Here is a 26532-nt window from a genome sequence, read left to right as displayed (position 1 = left end):
GTGTGTGTGTGTGTATTCTGTATTGTTTAGTTTTATTTTTATGATCCTTATCTAGATGGTGATCCTACATCCACAATTACCAGGACCACTCTCACCATTGCTTGAGAATTTACCTGGGCTATGACTTTTTTTACAGGGATTATGAGCAGGATGTAGAGAGAGTCTGCCAGCAACAGTCCTGTTGTAAAGGAGTCAAGATGTCCTTCACTAGGACAGGTGCTTCCGAATCTAACCTAATGACCTGGGTTCAAGCTCCAGGACCCATGATAGAAAGAGATGATTTCCTCCATCTGTCCTCTGACCTCTACATGCATGCTGTGGTACCTGCGTGTGTGTCAGTGTGTGCATGCATGCATACACATAAATAAAAATACAATAAGTGTTTTATTCCTATGCCATGATATGTATATTTCACTACTTTCTTTTTTCTTTCTTTCTTTAACTTACAGGTCATGTCTATTATGGGGCCTTAGGATGTGTTCATGCCTAACCCAGTAGGTATAAAAGCCAGGTACAGTTTGAGACTTCAGAATGCTTAGGATTATTTTTTCTGGTTTTGTATTGTATTTAGGACGGTGCTTCACAGCTGCAGTGTTTGAAATTACTCCACATGAGACCCCGAGGCATACTGAATTTATTGGAATCCACAATGAAATAGAAGGTTTTCTGGTTCAGGTATTCTTGTGCCTCTGTGGTCTCCTTTTGCCCCTCTGTTGGCTCTGTGGCATCTCTGCAAGCAAGTGCTCTGAGAACTATAATTTGTTTTTTTTTAACAAGATGTATTCATGTTCCAGGCACCAGTGGGTCTATAGACTCTTTATGTGTCTCATGCCAGTCTCCAGAGTCATTGAAGAGATACCGAGAGGGAACATGAACCTTTTACCTATTTTAGCAATCTTTTGCTGACCTTATCTCATTGTATAAGCTTTGCTAATGGTCTATTATCAGTCTGGTAATGATACCTTCTGCTGTAGAAGTCTCCAGAAGTTTGTAGAGTTGAAATGATAAACAACACACACGCGCGCACGCGCGCGCGCGCACGCACGCACACCCACACGCACACATGCATGCACCCAAAATTTTAACTACAGATCTCTTTAAATGTAAATTATAACGTGGTTTTAACATTTGCTTTGTCTAACTAGAATGGAGTGCTCTCGCTTGTCTAGCAACTGTGAGAGCCACTAGCTCTCTCCTGTCGTCACGTACTTGCTGGCAGAATGCAGTGCCTCCATACCGCGTCACAACTTAAGTAGGGTTAAGGATGTTTATCACGTTGAAATTCTTGACAGTTTTTATGAAGTTAATTCAACGCAGCTTGAGCTGATGCAGACCTGTGGTATCTTACTATACCACAGTGGCTGCACAAGCGGAAAACCGCACGAAATACAGGGGCTGATCCTTCAAGGAGTTCTCAGTCTGGTGGGTTAGACACTGCTCCGGACCCTCCAAAGGAACTCAGCTGTAACTAATACAATTAATATAAACTCCCATGATGTTCTGGAGTGTAAGAGTAAGAGGGTTATTAATCACCTTGAGAAATAGCTAGGGGGTTTGATCAAGTAGAGATGCTGGTAGAACTGCATTTAGATGACACGGCTTCTGTTTGGAAACCACTTAACTGTCTCACTGTCCCACAGAGGGAGACACATTTGTAATCTGTCACAGAAGTTCAGGCCTAGGTTGGCTGTGTAGCTTGCTACGTGTGATGGGGCGGGATGCATTTTCCTTAATGGGGATTCCATGACATCTTACCAGCCAGCTCTGGAAGTGCTGGGAAATGGAATTAAAACACCAGGGCCTCTGACCTTGGCGGTTGTGGCTTTCTTGCCAACTTGGAATGGCAGCTGCAGAAGGCATGGTTATCTCAAAGGCTGGATTCCCTGGTTAATATCCCTAAGTGGTCTGAGGCAAGAAAAACTACAGGCCCTATTTCAAATTGCTGTGTAACAATAAGAAAGAAAAAAAAAAGAGTCTTCTTTTACACAGCACAATGGGAAATTACCTATTAATGGCCACAGTGAAATATAAATATAAAAGATGCTAAAATGCAGAACATATTCGTTATCCCAGTGTACAGTGATTAACTATGCATATTCCTTTTTGTCATGCAAAAACAGGTAGGTGCTTTATTGGGCGCTGTAAGCATTCCTAAGCGAGTGAAAATGAACGTGTCTTTCAGTTAGCATGCTGCCTAACACCAATCAAGTTCTCAATGGACGCATGGGCATCTTCTACTTAATCATCTCGGTGGAAATTATGCATTGGGATTCACAGCACAATCCAGTTACCCCTTTCTACGATCCAAACAGCTTTAATTCTTTCCTCTTATTTAGCTCCCTGAACACTGTGTTACCGCAGATAGTTTCCTGTCTGAATATACGATAAATTCACTCACATTCCAATGATGTGGACTGTATGGCTGCAATCTCCCCTCTAATTTTCAAGTGGTCATTAAATTTTCCTATTAAGATTCCATTAATTTTTTTTCTTTTGAGATACTGAGTACCTTAGAAAAGCACATCTACTGGTTTTGTTGCCCCAGTAGACTAGAGCTGATAAGTATGAAATACACGGAGACATATGTTAGTACATATAAATGCATCTCTGGAAATTTTAGTGATTGTGTTGAGTGGGTCATGGTAGTGGCCTGTGACAGAGGATCATGAGAGACAGAATCCAGCTACCATGGATTCTGCCCTGACTAGAAAACTTGACAAATGACTGGGGCTGAGAGATGAAGATTCAGTTTTCCTTAAGGGTGAGGCTTCTAGAGCATATTCTCACAGGACAATAATTATACAACAGTAAATGAGCCCTACTAACTAGACCCAATGGAAAAGAGGAAAACAAAACAAAAACCAGACAGAAAGTAGCATGAGTAAGGAAGAAGGACTGGGTCAGGGAGGAGGGGCAGTGACAATGACCACAATACATTTTAAGAAATTCTCAAAAGACTGTCTGCTCCTTTCTGAAGGGGAACAGAGGAGTTTGGATCTGGGGAAGAGGGGAGGTGGGGAGGTGATGGTAGGAGCTGAGGGAGGGGAAACTACAGTCAGGGTATATGTATGAGGAAAGAATAAATATTTAGAAAGAAGGGGAAATGAGATGTAAAAGCAGAGGCGAACTGGGAAGGTGGTGAGCAAGAAAGGTTAAATGGTGTATATAATCAAATCACATTATACACATACACAAAACTGTTAGAAGGAAACGTGTTTAGGTTTGTATAGCTAATATATACTAGCAAAATAACTAACTACATGCTTGCGAAAACCCCTAACTCTTAGCACGCTGGGTGTGAAAGCTTCTCATGTCTTAGTGAGCTGGCGTCAGTGTGTGCTTTAGACACGGTCATTGGGGTAAACCCCCCTCTCCCCCTAAGGCCAAGTCCTCTCCCACAGCCTTTGTCTGGTTCTTCTCCCTCTTCTGTGTATTCTCTTAATGACTTTGTGATAAGACTGAACCCTCAGAATAATCCAAAGCCTTAAATTTGGATTACCTCCCAGCCTTCTGTTCAGGCAAATCCAACTCTAACACCATGGCAACCAGGTTCCTTCTACATTGTTACTTGGGGGGGGGGGAGGTTGGGGATTTGGCTCAGTGGTAGAGCGCTTGCCTAGGAAGCGCAAGGTCCTGGGTTCGATTCCCCAGCCCTGAAAAAAAGAAAAAAAAAACTACATTGTTACTTAACATGTCTGTATGTACCTGCAGTGAAGATACTTTGGAAACTGAGGCAAGAAGCAGGCATTAGAGCACCCACCACACCAGGAATATCTGGTCACAGTAGGTTGGAGTATATATTCTCACAACCTTGACAGGGTTTATGTTAAACTATCTCAGAGTATTAATTCGTCAGATAGGCTTATGCCCTATCTTAATTATGACTGTGCATTCTTTTACAGAAGTTGTAAGATGTGTATCAAAGAAGCTTTAAACATATTTACATGTCTTCCTTCCCTCAGATCCAGTACTGACAACTCACTCTTTTTGCAGGGCTCGAGCAAGTTTCAATGCATGTATACACAGAAATATTTTCCTTAAAACAACGCTTTTAAACTGGACTTATACTTTCTTACAGATGAGGGGATGTGGAATCATTCAGGCTACAAGCAGAGAACAGTGAAGGGTACCAAAGCACTACAGATTTTGAAAATTAACAATTATTCAAAGACAGTCCGTTCTTCATTTAAACATTTGCCTCACTGAGCCAATCTCAGAAGATACATGGAGGATTGTGTGGTGGATGCTAGCGCTCAGACAGAAAGCATCTCGTTACCACGGACCATCTGAGCATCTCTGAGCCATCTCAGAGCAGCACCAGGTACCAGGAGACTAGGCTATTAAATGCCAGCTTCCCCACAGTAGCTCCTCTGACATGAGTCACTGAGCCCCTTTATTCTAATTATGACCCTGCCATAGCTCACTCCTTCCCTCTCTCCACCCAGGACATTATAGAGATTTTCCTAGTTAAAAACTGGAATTTTATGAGATTTTCTGTTTCACGGTCTCCCATTTTCATTATTAAGGCCTATAAAACCTCCTTCCTCATCAAATAAACCACAATTTAAAATGGTTATTGCAGGGGATGCTGTGAATATATTTAAAGATACTTTTACCACTAATCTTAAAACTTTGAGTCCATATCAAGATATATAACACAAACCGACGGGATTGTTAATGTGTGGTAATTTGTCACTGAAAGCAGATGAGTGTTGCTCTGTGAATTAATGAAGCATTATGGATTACGACTGAATCACAGCCTTGAGACCTTTGGGACTTTAATTCACTTGGCGTATGTTTTCTCTCACCATTGTAGAAGTTTTCATTATATTTAAGCAATTTTGAGGATCAGATTTTTATATTAATAGAGTTGCTTTAGACACACGCACACAAAGAACATTGGGTTTAACCAGCAAAGTACTTGCCAAACAAGCATGGATACCCAACCCTGAGCCCTACTGTCCACAATAGACAAAGCTGGGTATTATGGCACACATCTGCAATCCCAGCAATGGAGAAGTGGAGAAAGGAGGATTCCTAGGGATTGGTAGGAATCTAGTCTAGTCTAATCTCATCGGTAACATGTGATTTTAATGAGAGACTGTCTCAAAACACGGTGGATAATGATTGATAAAGACACATGACATCACCTCTGGCACACATCACACACCTACATGTATGCACATGCAGCTGCACATATACAGAAGAAAACCACATGGATGTGATCGAAGGCTGCTGACAGTGTGAACTGAGGCCTATGTTATAAGAAGGTAGAAACACAGGAGGTACCTAGCAGGAGCATAAAATCGGATCACTCAAAGATGGACGTGAATGTGTGATTTTTGGATAATTATAAGGGTAGTGTTGGCTCAGTGTTGGTAAGTGACAGCTGAGGGGTAGATGACAGGGACTCCCCCTGGAAATATGCTTGCCCCCATGCAGAACAATGAGAGAATGCTAACGTGTGTCCCCATTACATCCACATGCCACTGGGTTTTTGTCAAAGTGACACAAACAGCTATATTTGAGAAAGGGATATCTCTTTTTGCTTGGTTGGTTGTTTTCTTTTGTTTGGAAGGGGAACTCTCAACCGAGAAAATGTCTTTCTGAGAAGGAACCATAGGCAAGTCTGAGGTACTATCTTGACTAAAGGTTGATATGTGAGGGCCCACCCCATGGCAGTCAGTGCTCTCTCTGCAGAGGTGGTCCTGAGTTGTCTAAGAAAGCCATGAAGTTGTCTAATGTGGACCAAGCCATGAAGAACACGCCAGTAGGCACTTTCCCCCTGAGGTCTGTGCTTCAGTTTCTACCTCTAGGGTCCTGCTCTGATTTTTCTCAGTGATGGGGTGTGACCTAAGAGTTGCAAGATGGAATAAAGCCTTTCTTCTTCCAAGTTGCTTTTGGTCATGGTGTCACAGCAATAAAACCTAAGATAAAGTATACGCGCACACACACACGCACACATGTACACACACATGTACACACATACACACATGCATACATACACATACACACACATACACACATACACACACACATACACACACACATGTACACACATACACACATGCATACATACACATACACACACACATACACACATACACACACATATACACACATGTACACACATACACACATGCATACATACATATACATACACACATACATACACACATACACACACATACATTCACGTGCACACACACATACACACATACATGCATATACACACATACACACATGTACACACATACACACACATGTACACACATACACACATGCATACATACACATACATACACAGCTACATACACATGCACACATGCATACACACATATACACACACATACACACGTGCATACACACACATACATACACACATACATACACACATACATACACACATACATACACATATACACACACAAACATACAACACACCTACATACACATGCACACATGCATACACACACACATACACACACACACACACACACACACACACACACACACACCTATGTACATGTTAATTTGGTAAGACTTAGCACTGCATGACTTAAGGAGAATCTCTTACTTAGGATCTGCCAGCAGAGATTGCTTCCAGCTTCTTGTTTCCTTTCTCCTTCCCACAGTGCCCCGTCTCCTGGGCTAGTGCTCTACTCTGCACCCAGGAATCACCTATAGGGCCTTGAGATGCCTCTGCAGCCATATCCATCACTCCGCCTATTAAACGAAGAGTCTTCCTGGCATCAACCCTCTGTACAAGGACCCGGAGAAAAGAACACTTTTCCACGGTTCCATTAACACATGTATTTGCGAATTGAGGTATTATGCCATAATACTTTGTTTTAAGCCGTTCTCATAGTTTATATCTTACTTAACTTAAAAAATAAATGTACTAAGCTATTGAAATCAAAGATTAAATATATGACAAGCATCACAGTCATAATTACCATCTGAAAAGAATATTTATCAAAATGCATTTTCATCAAAATTATAGGAAAATGTAAATACATATTTTGCTTTATTTCTTCAGTTTCTCTCTTTCTCTGCTCATAAAGACATGTGTGCACACAGAGCCACATGTATCAGGAGTGATATATATATATGTAAAATAAATGGGAAAGTTTTTAAAAGCTACCCAGTCTCACCACCCGCAATGAACTTTGAACGTCGTGAACAGTTAGAGCATTTCTGAAGTCCCGCAGTACACACCCCCTGTAACTCGGCGTGAATGCAATACTCACTTACAAAAGTGAGACCCAGGAACTGTGAGCTCAGAGGCATCGCGATGAGGCTCGGTAAGAAGTTAGACTTCTAGAACAATACTACCCCACTCCCCAGTGACTGATGCCACTAGATGCTGATGGAGGAGCCAGGAGCCAGCAGCATTAAGCAGTAACCAGAAAGTCCTACGTCATGTGGCTGTGACAGTGAGGAGCACCTGTGCAGGTGGAAATCACTAGATTTCAGACACCACTGTGCACCGCTGAATAAGAAGCTTCAGGTTTGCTAACGAGAAAGTGAAGCTTTGTTCAAGGTCTGGTGATTCTAGGACCAAGACGGGGAGAAAAACCCCACTAACGCAATGCTTAGCTTGCAGGTTATGGCTGTGGTACCTTGTTTCCCAGACTGCAACCTCATCGTCCATAATGGCATGACAGCTCGCCTCAGAGAAGCGGGGATGGCCATTTTAACACAAAAACTGACAGAGGGATAAATTGATTTTCTTCCACTGGTGCTGTAAAGTTTCATTTGAGGCGTTTGAGATAGGCTCTTACGACATAGGCTTGGATGGCTCGGAGCTGGCTGCACAGACCAAGCCGACCTTGGTGTTGTACAATTTTGAGCTCATCTTATACGTTAACTATAACAAATCATCATGAAATAGGTGTTGGGAAAAATTTGGAATCCTATACATCAGAAAATAAATTCCTAAAAATGAAGTGACTTAACCAACCTCCTGGTCACTAAGAAATATAGACTTCTGGAGTCTGATGTCAGAATATCCCCAGAACACCCATTACCCACTGGGTGCTTTGTTTTACACTGGCTTCAATCTAATGTTCCTAACAGTACAAGGTCCTGAAAACATATGGGTTTTGGAGCCCAAGGAGGCTGTTTTTGTAATAATCATTTTGCTGATTCCAGACTCTATCTGGCGTCTGATATGACACAAAATATTCTTGCTAGCAAAATTGTAAATCATGACAGCCATTCATACCTAAGGTTTTGACGTGCTTAAATATGGTTTGTCTAGCACGCACGCCTCACTACATTTCTATTCTGCTGTCCTCCTTCCTCTCACCTTAGCGTCAGTGTGTCCCCTGGCACTGCTCTGCCACCCAGAAACTTTGGTTGTCACCTATGCTAAGAAGGGTTCTTACTATGGAGCCCTGGTTTTGGACCTATACTTAGACCTAGACCTTGAGCCTGTAGCTGGTGTCGCTCCCTGCTGTTCTCCTCATGACCCCCGAGGAAACGGGACCAGATTTGGAAATGACCTGGGAGATCCAGGTCCTCATCAGGATCTACTGACTGTTCGTGCCTGTTGAATTATAGACCCTCCCTAGGCTGCTACAGTTGTCAAACTCAGGATGTGATTGCAGTCTTAAATGCTCCCTCTACTCTAAACTTCTGTCTAAAAAGAGATCTCTCTAAAAATGTAAGGCATGAGTTAAAATAAAGACTGAATTATAGAGGATGGTTGGACTGCTTCCATGACTAACCCTGGCTTACAAATGTGCTTTTGTGATCTGTTCTTTGACTTTATGAGTATATCTTTAAGATTAGTTCAAGAGCCCATAGAAAGGTCCTATATTCCTTGCACTGTCCAATGAAAGTACTATGCAGGGGGAGAGGGAATGGGATAGGGGAGTTGTAGAGGGGAAACCGGAAAAGGGGATAACATTTGTAATGTAAATAAATAAAATATCAAATAGATAGTTAGATAGATGGATGGATGGATAGATAGATAGACAGACAGACAGACAGACAGACAGACAGACAGACAGACAGGAAAGTACTAACACAGAACTGGGCCATTCAAACTGGGAGATGATCTTTGAGATGAGTGTTGGTCGTTAGGGGTCATCTCTAGGCTCACATGCACAATTCTGACCTCAAGTGCAGCCACTCAGATGCAGTATGAGGCAAGAGCCTGCCCCTGAGGATGCACGATAGAATACGTGAGTCAACAGGGCACATTTAACATGAGATAGCAGTGGTGCACGGTAAGCCATAGCCACCACACACACTGCACCATGGTACATGGCAGAGAGGACTGGGGTTAGAGCTGAACTACCCTCTCAGGGTAACGGCCAGATGACAGCACAGAAAATAACATGTCTTTCAGGCTGACACATCTGGTGGCATCTGTAACTAGCTGCCTCCATGTAGCGGTGGTAAAACCACTGTTCATTTGCTATTGCACGGAATCCATGTTTCCAGCTCCTAAGTCATGATCTTGTCCTCTTTAAGAAAACCAAGGGGACTGAAGCTTTTGGTTTTGAGGTAAAACTTGAATAAGTCTTTATTTCTCATTTTCTTAATCAAATCTTATAGTCATCCAAGTTACATTCCTCCCCCATTTTGAAAGATTTTCCCTGATCCCAATAATCCCTCGCAGAACTTACTGGCCATTTAAAAGCTACCCAATATTATGTATTGAACAGATTATTAATTTCACTTTCAACTGAATTCACTTATTACCACAGTACTCTTGATACGATCCTGACACACGCACTCCCCAGCACCCTGTCTTAGTTTGCCGTCTATTGCAGTAATAAAGCAATGTCCAAGACCAACATGGGGGAGAAAGGGTTTATTTTACACACATAGCACAGGCCCATCACTGAGGGAAGCCACACAGGAACTCAAAGCCATGCTTACTATTGTGCTCAACCTGCCTTCTTAACCAACCTGAACCATCTGTCCAGGAGTAGCACCGACCCCAGTGGGCTTCTGCTCTTGTTTATCAAGAAAATGCCACACAGACTTGCCAACAGGCCATGTGGCAGAGGGATTTTCTCAGCTGATGTCCCTCTTCCCATGACTGTAGCCAGGGTACCTCACAATGGTGATCCTAACTTACCAGTTGGTTCTACTGCTTGGAGACCAATCACTGGGGCTATTCAGAATAGGATTCCCTGCTACCACACTCATTGAACTCGCTCTCTCTTCCCACTAGGTCAGAAGTTTTGTGGCAAGAGCAAAATGGTGTCAATAAACAAGGTTAGAGTTCAGCCCATGGCTGTGTACAATGAGCAGAGTAGCCATGTACTACAAATCTAGGTATTGCTAAGTGTGTGAGCCCCTTGCTTCAGGCCATCCTTGGGACTGAAGACAGGGGTGGGAGCATCTTCATAGAAGCAGAGGGAGGTGGAGAGGGGTGGGAGATGGGGGTTGGGAGATGGGGGATGGGAGAGGGGGGAAAGGGGATAACATTCGAAATGTAAATATATGAAATATCCAATAAAAATTTTGTTAAAAATAAATGAATAGATGAACAAATAATAAAACCGAAACAGAGCTATAAACATTAAAAATAGAAGAAATCACAATCATACCGTTTTCAGATAGGCGTGCAAGGATTGTATGGGTAACACCATGACGTAAAGCACATGTGAAGGAAAATTCAAACCACTTAGAAGTTACATAAAACACCCCTACCCAAAGAGCACATTAAGTCAGCGTAGACAGAAACTTGCTCCATTCTTTGCAAATTTCCCATAAAGCAAAAGCAGTTGTAGATAATTTATTCTGAAATGTAATTCAGTTTATCAAAGCGCCCTGGCTATTTAATTAAAAGACGTCTACGCTTGTTGCTCTAGCCTATGTTATGAAATGAGTCTGCTTGGTAACGCAGTAAGCTCAGGAGGAGTGTTCTGGTAAAGTTGGATCAGTACGAATTTCAAAATAAAGTCTTAACAAAAGTCACTGTGTGTATTTTTAACTGTCAACCTGCTTCTCAGAACCACGCATAAAACAGAGAACACATTTCAAATTGGTTACATAAGGAAATTATTTGTGGAATGTCATTTCCATAATTAGTACTTTAGTGAATTAAGAATTGTTCCTGAGTAAGTCGCTTATAATCAAGTGCTTTCTGACCAAAGGGTCTTTTAAAGTGCATAACTGTGTAAATTATTCCTATTTTATTTTGATATCCAATCACTGTAAGATAACACTTCACTAAGAATGGCCTAAGAATATATTACCATTTGTTCATGCACGCACTGTTTACAAACCCTTTACCTCTTGAAAGATCTCACACCACTTGGCTCTTGTGAAATGATGATACTTTCATTCTGTTATTGATTCTTCCATTCAGCAAAATGGTTATGACATAAAGCAATGGATTAATAAAGATGAACTGTGTAAGAATAAAGCTACTGGTTAAACAGTTTCCTTTCTGGAAAGGTATTGTAGGAAATACCTGTTACAAAGATGATAGGCAAGCATACAAATGCATTTCAAAGAGGTGCATTAAAAAGATGTGTCAACCCTACAAGGATTTACCAACTGTTGTCCTCTGAACTTTCTTTCTTTTTTTTAGCAGTCTGTCCTCTGCATGGCTTCTCACTACCTTGGTGCACACAAACCTAAGCTATGTATAGATGTGAATACATACATGCATACATGTGTGTGAGTGGGTGACATATAAGTAGGTTTCTATTATCAACTTCTAGGTCTTTCTTCCTTTGTTTCTGTTAAAATATCATTTTACTTTATTTTATCTGTCATACAATAATTATACCTACTTACAGGGTTTATTAGACATTATGATATATGCATAAATTGTGTGACTATTTAAGTAGAGCTCATTCTGGATTCGCCTCACATGTGTATCATTCTTTTATGGTGAGAACCATCAAATCTACCCTCGTCAGCAACTGCAGAACACAATGCATTCTTAACTATGGCAACCATGTTGAGTAATAGACCCCCCAAGGCCTACACTCTTGTCAGCAACTACAGAACACATAATGCATTCTGAACTATGCCTACCGTGTTGAGTAATAGACCCCCAAAGCCTGCTGCTCCTGTCTAACTGATGGGCCCTATTCTTTCACCAACATCTCCATTTCCCTCTCTACCCACCATTCCACAAGCCATGTACTTCAGCCCATCTTTTGTCTTTGGTCAAATGCTCTACCATGATTCTGACCTATTACTTGAAATATGAAAGTAGATTATTAAGTTTAACAAGCATTTTCAAATATATGTGATATTTTTGGGCTCTTGCACGAGGAAGGACACATAGAAATGAAACAGATGTGACTCTCGCTTTGAGGAGTTCAACAAATTATTGGGGAACCATCACTGCTAGGAATGCTGTCAAAGTCATCCTGAGGAACTCTCCTTTCAGTCTCTTCTTAAAGGGATCCTGTCATTCCTATTTCTAATCAGTATGTGTTTTCTGTGTGTTTCTACTGCTGCTCTGTTGATGAGACCTTTAATACGTCATATATAAAAGATGACATATCACCATGTAAACCTGCCCCCTCCCTTTTCCTACAGAGATGGGATCCTATTGTTTTTTGTGTGGTGCTGGGCATGAAACCTAGGGACCTACACAGGTTTAACCACTGAGCTCTACCACTGAGCTACAAGCCTAGTTAGTCTCTTGACTGCCTTCTTTTAGTATGGCTTATTCCTAAAGCATTCTCAACTTTCTTAAAGCAATCATTGGTTTCAAGCACATATCGCTTAGAACTCAAATTGGTTATCCATAGAATGATACACAATTTCTTCACATATTTTGTCAGTCCTATCAGTGGTGGGACTTCAGTGTGAAGTATACTTGCACTATTTCGGGATGTCTGAGCATTGCCTCATGTAGAGTTAATCTTTCTGAGCACTAATATTAAAGGAGAATTCCCTGGAATATTAAGCCATATCCATCCAGGATTAACCCAGCTTCAGTAGGCACCTAGTCTCAAAATCACACAGCTATGAAAGGGCAAACCTGGGGTTGCAATCCTAGAAGCCAGATTCCAGTGCTCAGACTCTTAATCTTCTTGCTCTACTAACCAGAGGACGGGCAATGGTTTACTAAGCAATAGTAGCCTGGGGCTCACTACCATCTAAGCTGTTAAAGTACACCTGTGTATATAGTCACAGAAACCCTCCCATTGCTGCCTCTGCTTCCCGTGCACTTTTTAAGCAGCCGCCATTAGATTACATCCATCTAGTTAGACTATTTAATTGTCTCTATAAAAGTCTCTCTTACCAATTCTCCTGAGTCCAGTTATGTAAAGCGTCTATGGGTAGTGAGTACAAATGGAAACTGAAGAATGGACATACGCCATCAGGACATAAGCTAACAGGACATACACCATCAGGACATATGCCATTAGGCCCATGGTCTCTGCCATTGCCCACCCTGACCGTTACTGCTCCCCACAGACACTGGAGAATTCTGCTCATTGCTCCTTCTTTTTGGTTCTTCACACTTGTTTTTCTGCAATTCTTCCTGCCTCCTTCCTTCTATTCGCCACCTTCATTTTTCTTGTCTAGTATACACACACACACAAGTATACACACAGACACACACACAAGTATACACACAGATAAACACATAGACATACACAGATACTCACACAGACATACACACAAACACACACACATACATACAGACAGACACACATATACACAGACACAAACACACATGGACACACACAGAGACACACACAGACACACACACATGCATACACACAGATACATACACATACACATGTGCACACAGACACACACAGACACATACATACAAACACATAGACACACAGACACACATACACAGACGCACACACACCCATACACACACATACACAGACACACATGCACAGAGACACACACATGCACACAGACACACACATACAAACACAGGCACACACACATAGACATACACACACCCCTACACACACATACACAGACACACATGCACACAGACACACACATAAAAACACATAGACACACAGACACACACACACATACACAGACATACACACACCCATGCACACACGTGCGTGCGCGCGCGCACACACACACACAAACACACACACACACACACACACTATCCATCATTTTATGTAGATGAGTTTCCTCTCTTATCACCTTTCATGTTAGATACAGAAATGCCTGAAGGAGGAGCACGGAAGGATTTCCAAAGTGAAAAGGCACTGCTGAACCCTTTCCACTCAAAGAATTTTAGATAATGGCCATCCTCCATAAATTAACCAGTCTTCCACTCAAGCTTACAGAAAAGGTTAAACCATGCTATGTACTCATGGGCTCTGTAGACTAGACCCTTGGGTCTTCAATCCCCATTTCCTCTGTCTTCTTTCCCCAGATACACATCAGGAATTACTGTGTTTCCTGTCCTACCTGAACAGAGCAGATCTTATTTGGATGGCAATACTGCTGCCCTAGGGGACACGGTCCTAGAATTGGTTCCCTATTTAGTCTCACCATCCTCTGCTCTCATTGGTTCCTTGAACAGCCCCTCCATCTATTCCTGTCTACATTCATCTTTCTTTTGGGAATTCTTTTGACACTTTCTACTTGTCTATTCTGCAATCTGTTTCAACTCCTTTTGTCTTCTATCCACCCTTTATCAACTGATCAGAAAGAGAGGGCAGCGCAGTGCAGGCTGCAAACTGAACACTCGAGCCATGGAATGAGGGAAAGCATGGGGAATGAAGGATGTCACCAGGGACAGTAAAGAGAATGTGGGATTAAAGTTTCTTAAGACAGAAATTCTCTTTAAACTTCACTCATGTCATATAACACATTGATCTTACGAGTCATGCGTCATATCCTGGAATCTGCTTTTGTCTTACTTCTGATTACTTTACCCAAACCATAGAGAATGTGAAACAAGTACTTTTAATGATGAATGTAGAAAATCCTATTTCATGAATATACACAAAATAATAACATCTCCTCCAAAAGATGCATCCTTGTTCTACTATTTTTTTAACTCATTTCTTAAAAAATTAAACCTTTATAGAAATAGTATCACATTCCTAGGGCTGAAGTGAGTTTGAGATAGAACCCATTCTTAACACAGAGTAGCCTTGGCTTTAACCCAAGTCACGAGGAAGAAAAGTCTAATGCTGTATATAATTTTTGATTCAACTGTGGCACCATTTTTCTGCAGTGCAGGTGGCAATCACCTGCCTTTAGAAAAGCCTAGAATAAATTGCCTTTCAATCGTTCAAATGTTCTAAAAGGCTAGCAATCTTAAGGAAAGCACCCCTTCCATTTCCCTAATTTTACTAATTTCCCATTTTTCTTTTATCTGATCTGTGACCGCAGAATGAACTGGCTCATGGTTTCCTCAGCCATGAACTTGTTAGGACATCTGTATGTGGCATTTTCAAGTGCTAGAAGCACATATGCATTCTGAGACCATTTCCTGAGTTGGCACCCTTCCCGCATATGCTGGGTCCAGAACTCCTGTGTGAGGCCCACAGAGAACAACAGTTGGCACAAGACTTGGAGCTGAGCTTCTATCTGTCCATCCTCATTAGCGACTGTTATGAGTCACTCCTATGCATGAAGTGGCAACACTGTAATAGCCAGTGCAAGGAATACAGAAGTGAGGAGAAGGGAGCATGCTGGTCTGCAGTGTGGTGAAAGGTGCTTTGGGAGGGCCAGTGGGGAAGTGATTATGTGCCTTCCAGAAGGGAGGCTATCATCCTCAATGCCCAGTAGAGCAGGGAGACAGAGTCCGGCTGGGAGAAAGAGGCTCCTGGATATCCTGGGAATTAGCATATTGGATGAAGAATGAAGACCTTCAGTGTGGGGTGGAATGGAGTGTAGGATGATGTCATCACGCAGGTGAAGGCAGGTACAAGATAGAATGAAGCCTGTCATTGGATGAGAAGGAAGGATGGACAGGAGAAAAGTTTTAGAGAGGTGGAGGAGACTAGAGCGAAGGAGAGAGAAGCAGCCGAGAGAACATGGAGGCAGATGTTAAGATTCCTCTCTGCACATTTACAGGTTGTTATGAATATTCTTAAGGAATGGATGTGTATAGGGCTTGTGTATGTCTAGGTCGATAATTATATCTTATCAATTGGATCAGAGATTATTGTGTTGTGTGTTCTTTCATGAGGCGATTTAATTGAATTCAAGAGAGTTTGTGGTGGCTGGAGACACTGGGCCACCATGGAATTGGCATATGTATGTCTGGCACGGTGGCAACCTGCCTTGGGAACTGGATGGGTAGAGGGATACTGGCCAGGCTCAGAGAGTAGCCATTGGCAGTGTGATATGGGACGGAGCAAAGTGGGTGAGATGTTTTGCTGATTGAAATGAAGATATCTACCAGATACCTTGGGGCACTACGGTGCTGGACCTAATGCAGGATAAAAGGCAGCATTTTTTATATATATATAATTTACAGCAACAATGGAGCACAGGAAACACGGGAGAAATCACAGCCAGCACTACACAGTGGACAGTCCTGAGGGATGACTGATGGGTTAGGAACTTCATTTTGGGCTCAGGAAGAGCTGCTGATAATGTTTGTGGCTGAGAAGTAGCATGTTGAAGCACAATGGATCCTTTCTTCTTGGAAGATTATGAAATATAGAGCACATGGTAGAAGGGAAGAGGAGGAAGCAGGTCCCATTGGTCCTTTTTAATGGTATAGAGGAAACTCCGTGTTGGGATAAGAGCAGAAAAAGGACAAGGAGTGCTGGAACACAGAAGATGCAGGAGGATTCAGCGGTCGACCCCACGGAGTGATACGGGGGTTGAGGACAGAACAGAAGGTCCAAGAGTTCTACTTCGAAAGACTCATCTCAACTCCTCTTCCTTTCAGTAATATCTAGAGTTTGAGTCTTCAGGAGCCAGCTTCATCTTTTCTTTCAAACTTCATCTCTATCCCTGGTTCTGCAGTCTCCCACACTGACCTGCCATTTGGGGGTTGGACAGCCCCCTAGAGAATCAGCATGGAGCACAGGAACTAGACAGTGGTCACCCTCAGGGGTGCCAGCTATGACCCTTCGCCTCCTTATAAACGGAAAGTTGAAGAAGCTACTTTGCTGTAGGAAGGGAACAAAGATGAGGGGTGGGGAACAGAGACTTGACCTGCTTTCTGTTGATTCAGTCTCCTCTTTGAAGAGACAGTGGTGTTCTTCCTCCTGTGATGCCCTTGGTGTCCCTATAAGGCGGGCCCCCCATCCCCCTCTGATGAAACTGCACTGGCAGCTTCAGATTACTTGCAGCCCATGTGGTTGAAATTGAGTTATTCCTCAGTACAGACACTTGATCTTGTCCACTGGTCTCCGGCAACTGTGGACCCGTCAGCATCTTTACTGGCTGTACATTTTTATGTGTTAAAAATAAAAAGGTCTAAAATGCCTTTTGTGTTGCAGTCCTGCTCTCTCTGTGAGTATAAACCCTAGCTAGCTTTCCTTTAATCTGTTTGTCTTTATTGGGCACTTTTTGAATGAACCTATAATTTGTACAAATTCTAACATCGTGTCTGTCCACTTGAAGTCCTTGGCTTTCGTGAACTTGCTTGGAGGAAGACTTACAATTTGCATAAGCACAGAAGAAGGGAAAGATTTCAGTGTCATTCAGAGAAGGAGCAGCACGCAAATCTGAACAAACCAAAGAGGACAATAGTCTGTCTGGATGCTTGCACCTTTGACTCTAAAACGGGCTTAGGGAGGTACCAGTGGGACAGTTAACCAGAGTGAGAATTTAACATTAGAAAGAATATTAATTAGGAAGCAGAATAAGGTAAAATGGACTTGATACAGTACTAGGTGACATATTATTGCATAACTTAAAGACTCAAATTGGAGCTCTGTAGAATAGGTCCTACAGCTAATGCAGTACAGAATAGAGCCCAGCGATGATGTCTGACCTCATGCCCAAGGCTCTCCCTACTATGCTAGTATCTTGCAGAGAATGAAAAAAATAGCATTATCTGTTTCTAGAAGAGAGAAAAGTTTTCAAGCTTAGGTCTTCAGATAGTTTTAAACTATAATGTATTTTAAAATACAACCCATTAGAAGCAGTGATACACTGTAAGTACCACATAGAAGCCAATGCCCAGGATATGTAACCAAACAAAACACTATTGTTCTGTTTTTCAACAACACAATAGCTCCCATAAAGGCCCCTCTTTGCCTCTAGAAACAAAAAAACCAATCTGCTATCCTGCAAAATCTCACATAAATTCAGAACACAATGGAGTTTCCTTCCCCTTTGGCAACGGCAGCCATTGTTCTCATGACTTATAGAGCTCAGGAGGGGAAACAAAACTGCCTTATGAAAGCAATACGAAAATGTCTAGCAAATGGATAGACATTTAATGAGCAAGATAAAGCACCAAGAAATAGCAGACGTCTCCTTCTGTCTCTTTTCAAAAGAATACTCCTACACTCCAAACACTCACTCCAGCAGCCATCACCAGTCACACTCACTGGCACGATGATGTTTTACAGAAATATCTATTGCTAAGCGGGGTGGAAGCGCTGGTTACGTGAAATGGAAGTGTCTCTGGTGAATACTGAAAATGATCATTTTCATAACCACTTTCACTCCATTTCCACGGCTGCAACCCCGGGTTGCTTTGACAACTGCTTTTCTCTGTGTTGCTGGCTTGCTACCATTTTGATCTTTGAGTTCTCTGCTAACCAAATGACAGTTACGGGCAGGGAAGGGGGGTTATTTTTGTCTTGTTTTGCTTCTTGCATCATCCCTGCATAATAATAATAATAATAATAATAATAATAATAATAATAATGATAATAATAATAATACGTTATTTCCAGGTCCCACCCAATGATATTCATAAAATGAATTCTCTCTGTAACCCCTCCTTCTCTCCCTCTCCCTCCCTGTCCCCTTTCAGGCACATGCGCGCACACGCTCACGCGCGCATACGCATGCGCACGCACACACAGAGAGAGAGAGAGAGAGAGAGAGAGAGAGAGAGAGAGAGAGAGAGAGAGAGAGACGCACACACACACACACACGCACACACACACACCAGTTGTCCTTTCTGCTCAGGAAAGCTCCTGAGGAACTGAACAGAGAAAGGCCCCATTAATCACAACTGTAGCTAAGTCCTCCTCGAGACTCGAAGAGCCCATGCTTACACCGAGAAGAAAGCGGAGACTTCAGAGAGAATGGGGAACACGGGCACTCACCTGCATCACGATAAGGAGGTCAAAGACCAAGATGAAAGAAGCGAGGAAGGCCCTGGAAACCTCATCACTGGGCAAAAATCCACGGTTCAGTTTGTCCCAGCTGATCCAGTCGGTTGTGATGACAAGTACCACCACGGAGGTCAGGGTGAAGAGGACAGTCCTGCAATGAACGAGGTACTCGTCACACAAAGATGCCCGCAAGAGCTGGTTGTCTCTGCTCCACCAATGTCTATAAACACCCGCCCCAAAGTGTAGTCTCCCAGGGATGAGAAAAGTATGCCAACTGGGTATTTTCTTTAAAAAAAAAAAAAAACAATAAATTATGGTAGCGTTTCTTCCAAGAGATCCCCTGAAGAACATCATGGACTGTGAAAGAAATGCTAAGAATAAAATGATTAATAACAACCTTGGTTAGTTTAATTAATGTCCCAAAGAGAACCCTATGTAGTTTCCACTACATTCATACTTTTAACTGAGGTTCTGGAACGAGTATACATGAATACACAGGTCGCTGGTAAAAGGTGAGTGGCCCCTGGATTCCACTGGCTCTTCAGCTTGACCACAGACAGCTAGCCTCTTAACTATAAATACAGAGTGTGGAAGGCCTGTTGCCTCACGACCAATCCTCATTGCTTAGAACACATTCCCTGTTCTATTCTTACTAGTCTTCATAGTGCCCTGAAAATATTACGAGTTATCCTTAGGATTTAGTAAGTACTTGTCAAAATTAAGCTTTCTATAAAATAGTCAAATTACCTTTTGTTAATAAGTAGTCTTGAAATGTGTGTGCTGAGATTTACTCTAGAAGAAAACTATCCAGATTGAAGTTGAGCTTCTATATGTCACCAGGATATCATTTGAAACTATGTAAAGAAGGCAGGACTACATATCTGGATAAATTGAATCAGAAAGAAATAAGTACTAGAAAGAAAAAAGGGTAAGGAAGAAACAAAGAAACAAAGGAAGGAAGGGAGGGAGTGGGGAGGTACGGAGAGAAGGTGAGAGGGAAACAAGAAAAACACAAATATGGAATAAAGCCACAGAATATATATCCATTTTGTTCACAAAGAATTTTAAGTTAATATTTTATTAACTCTTTGAGAATTTCATACAATATACTTTAATCATAGCCACTTCTCCTCCCTACATATTTAGTCTTCAAGTTTTCTCTTTTAAAATTTATTTATTTTTAAAAACTACCAAATATTGACCTCAATTTATGTAGCCCTAAGTACTTTGGGAGTAAGGCCTGCCCTGGGGTTGGGTCTGCCCTGAGGTTGGGTCTGCCCTGAGGTTGGGTCTGCCCTGGGGTTGGGTCTGCCCTGGGGTTGGGTCTGCCCTGGGGTTGGGTCTGCCCTGGGGTTGGGTCTGCTCTGGGGTTGGGTCTGCTCTGGGGGTTAGGCCTGCCCTGTGTTTGACATCAATAAAAACTGATTCTCTTCTCTCAGCAACTGCTCTGCTCTGCTCCTCAACTGGCCTGGGATTTCATCCCCACCCATTCCACTCCTTCAAGTTGGGATTTGGTCTTGAGCTTGTGGAGGTCTTGTGACTACTGTTGAAGGTGGTGTTAGTTTAACACATGTATCTGCCCTATTGGGTCTAGAAAACAGTATTTCCTGGAAGTTGGCCACCACAGTGTTCCTACAATCTTTCCGCTCCCTCCTCTGTGAAGATTCCTGAGCCTTGAGGAAAGTCCTGTGATATATACATAACAACTTTTAATAACCGACACCTCAAAATGAGTAATAAGAATCTTCCTGGAAGTCCCTTTCAATTGCAAATGGATAAAATCTGCACATTAGATTTCTTGAAATCTCCTTGTTCCTTTTCTATGAACTCCATCTGAAACATGTCATACTTTGATATAATGAATATAAAATATTCCCTACAGATTTTTCTACCCACAGATAGAAAAGACACGCTACATCTCTGAAATTTTGAATAATGACCTGTTAAATAGAAACTTCATATTTTCTTCTGCTATAGGAAGTGAAAGTAAAATTCCATCCTGAGACGCTTTGGAGATCATGTGTAGGGTGCTTCAAGTAAGCACCATGGAGTAATCCACACCTCACCTGGCTGTTATAAGGGTCCTAAAGGGCTGTGCTCTGTGATATCACAACAAGCACCATTTCTAAACTCAAAGAAAAAAAAAAGAGGTAACAACAGGAGGAATTCTAAACAACGTGGAAATTAAACAACATGCTCCAGAAAACCATGTGTCAAAGAAGCAATGAAATATGGAATGGAGAAGAATCTAAAGACAGGAAAGGTAGAAAAGGACATACCAAAGAACAGGAATGAGACAGGAAAGCCCAGGAGTCTACAGCGAAACCTCCTGCATTAAAACAAAAGAGACCTTTCCACCAAGAAGCTTAACTTTGTAACCAAGGGACTCTAAAAACAATGAAGCCCAAACTCAGCGTGCGAAAGATCAGAGTTAAGAGGTGATATATGAACAACAGAAAAAATGCTAAGCACTGGCGACATAGGTAAGATAGAGCTGGCCAACCTTTGGTGACAAATGCTGCAAATCAATAAAACAAAACAAAGTGAAATATTACCATGCATACAATAGACGTGCAAATGATTGTACGAGGATATTTATAAGCAAGGACACACCACTGACTGAGACAGCCCAAAGGAACAGGCGGGTTCCTAGGAAAGCACGGTCCACCAAGAGTGGATCAGAAAGCCGTCTGAGTAGAACGAGATTAAGTAAAGGACTGAACCACTAGTGAGAGACCTCCTAGTACAGATGGCTTCCCAAGGGAATGACACCAAGTCATCAAGAGCAGCTGTAGTGGCCCCTTCCCAGACACTCCAAATATTCGGGAGAAGGGAAAATTCTCAGTCCTGTTTATAAGATAGCATCACTGGATAGAAAGGTTAGACACACACACACACACACACACACACACACACACACACACACACTACAGAAAATAATTCCAATAAACCTAGGTGTAATTACTCTTAGCAAATTAGCAGCATACAGAAGGCTTGCACACTAAAACAGGTGGAAGGTACTCATAGGATGCAAGGAGAGGCAAGCACGGACAAACCAATCAATATAATACAATCATTTATAAAAATGAAGGGTCATGATCATGTCCACCTCAGTAGGTGTGAAATATCTTTTGATTAAAAAAAAATTCAGCACCCTTTCATATTAAACAAACAAACAAAAGGGACTCCACAGATTAGCTATACAGTCATGTAATAATTCACTACAGGGCACATGCTGTGAGGTCTCCCTGTGAGCTCACTGCATTCCAAGGATGGATGGCACACACAGTTGTATAGCTGAGCCATCAGTGACAGACTGATGTCATGTTATAGTAAGAATGCACATCAACAAAATTAACTGATACATGACAGACTCATAGTGTGTGTGTGTGTGTGTGTGTGTGTGTGTGTGATGGTTTGTATATTCTTGGCCCAGGGAGTTGTACTATTAGGAGGTGTGGCCTTGTTGGAGTAGGTGTGTCACTGTGGGCACGGGCTTAAGACCCTCATCCTAGCTGCCTGGAAGTCCGTCTTCCATTAGTGGCCTTCGGATGAAGATGTAGAACTCTCAACTCCTCCTGTACCATGCCTGCCTGGATGCTGCCCTGCTCCCACCTTGATGATAATGGACTGAACCTCTGAACCTGTAAGCCAGCCCCAACTAAATGCTGTCCTTTATTTTTTTTAAAGATATATTTATTTATTGTATAGATATGAGTACACTGTAAATTCAGACACACCAGAAGAGGGCATCGGATCCCATTACAGATGGTTGCGAGCCACCATGTGGTTGCTGGGAATTGAACTCAGGACCTCCGGAAGAGCAGTCAGTGCTCTTAACCGCTGAGCCATCTCTCCAGCCCCCAATGCTGTACTTTATAAGAGTTGTCTTGGTCATGGTGTCTGTTCATAACAGTAAAACCCTAACTAAGACAGTGTGCACTATACTAGATGGAGAACACTTAGCTTTTCCTTCACAGGAACAAGATAAGGGGGACTATTTTCATTACTTCTCTTCAACAATATAGAAGTATGGCCAGAGGAATTATGCAAAGAAAATAAACAACAGAGGAAATGATATTATCTGCTTTCATTTGGCATACTTGTATATTTAGAAACTCTAAACTATTTGTTTGAATTAAAAATATGAGTGAAGTTGGTGGATAGAGAAGTCAACATATAAAATTAGTCATGTGTCTGTACCCTCACAGCAAAAATCAGTAAAGAAACTAGGAAAATAATTCCCTCTATAAATGACTCAAAATGAACAAAAATACCTAGAATAGATTTAACCAAAGAACTAAAATATCTGTACACAAAAAGACCTGAAGACACAAATGAATGGAAAGATTTCTTGTACCCATGTATCAACTAAACAGTTAAAATGGTCATACACCACCCAAATGTCTACTCATTCAAAGAGATCTCTATAAAGATTCTTATGGCATTGATTCCACTAAAATAGAAAAATAATTCTTAGTTCACATGAAACCATTAAAGAAACCAAGGAGTCAGAGGACTTTTGAAAAATAAATGTGGAGACAAAATATTTTCTGATTCCACATTATATTTGGAATTAATTTGTATGAATTAAATTAAGTTTTACTAACAAGATAATTTGTATATATGAATATATACATGGACATTCTGTAAAAAATGGAAAAACTAAAAATAAATGCACACCTATGTAGTCAGCTAAGTCTTGAGGGTATCAATAGGAATACACAGTGGAGACCTGGTGGTCTTCCCAACAAACACACAAGAAATGGATAGCCATGTGCAAAGGCTGAAACTGAATTCATACTTATATTAGATACAAAAACATCTGAAAAACAATAGAAACTTAAATGGATGCCCCGAAACCATGAAAAGTCTAGGAGAAAACAGAAAAAAAGTTGGTTTCAGAAGTTATTTCCTAGATCTGACACCGAAAGCACAGAGAGAGAAAGAAAAATGAACAACAGGATGACACCAGACAGGGAAAATGCGTAGCAGAGGAAACATTTGGAATGGAACAGTGAAGAAGTAAAGTTTCAAAGTTTCAAAGATGTGAGAAACAAAGTTATAAAAACAAGGTCTTGAGAAATACATCTGGTGGTCAGGATGCCCATGACAAACTTGTGACCTTTCTGAGAGATACAGCTGACGTCAGGATGCCCAGTGATATGAAATAAATTTTGGTGATCAAGATTCTGACTAAGCTAATTAAGACAAAACAATAACAACTGTTCTCGGAAAGACCCCCTACCCCTCTCTGTGGTAAATCCCAAGAACAAGAACAACTGCAAGATGTCATCCTGACCCTGCCCGACCACTCAGTTCACATACCCCCTTCCCCCAAGGGAAGTGCCAACTTAGTTGCCCTTTCCCAGTGATTCTTCAAGGATAGGTGTAGGGATGGATGAGGAAAGTGACCAACTGAGCCAAGACCAGCCCCTTGAGCAGGCCAGCCAATACCTGACCAGATCTTTTGTCCTGTGTTCCACCAATGAGAATGAGCCAGCTAACCCTGTTGCTGAAGTCTGCCCTCTGTAGTGAATAAAAGTTGTGTGCTTTTTGGGTTTGGGGTTGCCTCTCCCTCCGTGAATGAGGAACCCCACATATGTGGATTAAAAACCTTACACCCTCATGCTATTGCAGCGGTCACTTTGTCAATCTGTGCTCTGTGGGTTGCGCTCTTGAGGTAAGGCCACTATGGGGTTTTACAACAACAGCAAACAATGTATTGGGATATTACATCCAAAACCTACACATCCGCAAAGGGATCAATACACAGGAAGTAAGTAACTTAGAGGCTCAGAATCAAATGAAGCACCAGGAAAGGACCCAAATAGACATCTCTCAAGAGAAGGCATACAGAAGAGGGTTTATGCCTAGCCTTTTCTTTTCTTTTATTAAATGTTTTTTATTTACATTTCAAATGTTATCCTCTTTCCTGGTTTCCCCTCTGGAAACCCCCTATCCCATCCTCCCTCCCCTGCTTCTATGAGGGTGCTCACCCATCCACCCACCCACTTCCTCCCACCTCCTGCTTCTTGCCCTGGCATTCTCCTACACTGGAGCATCGAGCCTCTCAGGACCAAGGGCCTCTCCTCCCATTGAAGCCAGATAAGGCCATCCTCTGCTACATATGCAGCTGGAGCCATGGGTCGCTCCATGTGTACTCTTTGGTTGGTAGTTTAGTCCCTGGGAAATCTGGTTGGTTGATATTGTTGTTCTTCCTATGGGGTTGCAAACCCCATCAGCTCCTGCAGTCCTTCCCCTAACTCCTCCATTGGGGACCCTGTTCTCTGTTCAATGTTTGACTGCCAGCATCCACCTCTGTATTTGCTGTGCTCCGTTGCTATCCCTGGGAGGCCTGCTCTTTTCAGAAGGGAAACAGAGTGGATCTGGGGGAGAGGGGAGGTGGCAAGGGTGGAGGAGGTGGGAGGAGTGGAGGGAGGGGAAACTAACCATAAGGGAGAAGCAAGTGAGAACTATGGGGAGATATTGCTTCACACCTGATAGCAAGATTGGCATCAGCAAGACAACGGAGATACTGGCCTGCGGATGTGGAGAAAGTGACCCCGTGCTCTGCCGATGGGGCGGTCCCGTGGCACAATGCCCTAACATGTACTAGTCTTAAGAACACTTTGCAAAGGTTTTCCTGGCTTTGTTGTATACTTCTGTTTTGACAGAGGGTATTGCTATGGATCTCAAGAAACGGTTACTGGTAACATTTTATTGCTCCAAGGGGAAATTAAAGGAGCTATTCTGCCTGATATTTAATTTTTAATAGTACAAAAGGAATAAAAATGGCAATCATTAAATATGCATGCCTACAGCTCAAAGAAAGGGCCCTAAAAATAAGTCTCAAGAGGACTGCAAAGAAGAGAAAGGGAAACAAAGCATATTAACGACTTATACCTTCTCCAAAGCCACGCTGAATGTGACATACACAGAGACACGTGCCAATCACCAATCACCGAGAGTCAAACCTACAGTTAACACCTAGCTGCACCTGCGCATGGGAAGCGCAGGGCCCCTTTTCCTCACCACTGCTTATGAAGCAGGCTTTGCCGCGCTGATAATTGTGTCTAAACCCCGGGTCTTTAAAAGAAAAATAAATGCCTCAATAAGGTTAATTTAAAAATAAAAATCACTTTTTATGTGAACGTGCTGTGAAAAGAATGTGAACAACGTTGCGTGTCCACCGCCACTGTATGCGGTTTACAGAATGCAGGGTGTGGGGTTCACTGCTTTACGTAAATAACTTATGCCACCCATACCATACCCTGCTATCATCAAACCCAGTTTACTAATGTAAAACCAAATCCTGAGTCCCAGAGCATTCAAATAAACT

At 42.1% G+C, this 26532-nt stretch overlaps 1 protein-coding gene across 1 annotated transcript in view; it reads right to left on the bottom strand.

The window, feature by feature from the left end:
* Nucleotides 1-26532, bottom strand: part of Tmem117 (transmembrane protein 117) — a 468392-nt gene that overhangs the window by 70140 nt on the left and 371720 nt on the right. Inside the window, 1 exon segment of the mRNA NM_001271239.1 lies at nt 19182-19341. Coding sequence (NP_001258168.1) covers nt 19182-19341 — 160 coding nt within the window.

Source organism: Rattus norvegicus, chromosome 7 (genome assembly GCF_021556685.1).
Source record: "Rattus norvegicus strain SHRSP/BbbUtx chromosome 7, alternate assembly SHRSP_T2T, whole genome shotgun sequence".
NCBI lineage: Eukaryota > Metazoa > Chordata > Mammalia > Rodentia > Muridae > Rattus > Rattus norvegicus.
Note: the sequence above shows the minus strand (reverse complement) of the source record. Positions and strands in the feature narration are given on the sequence as shown.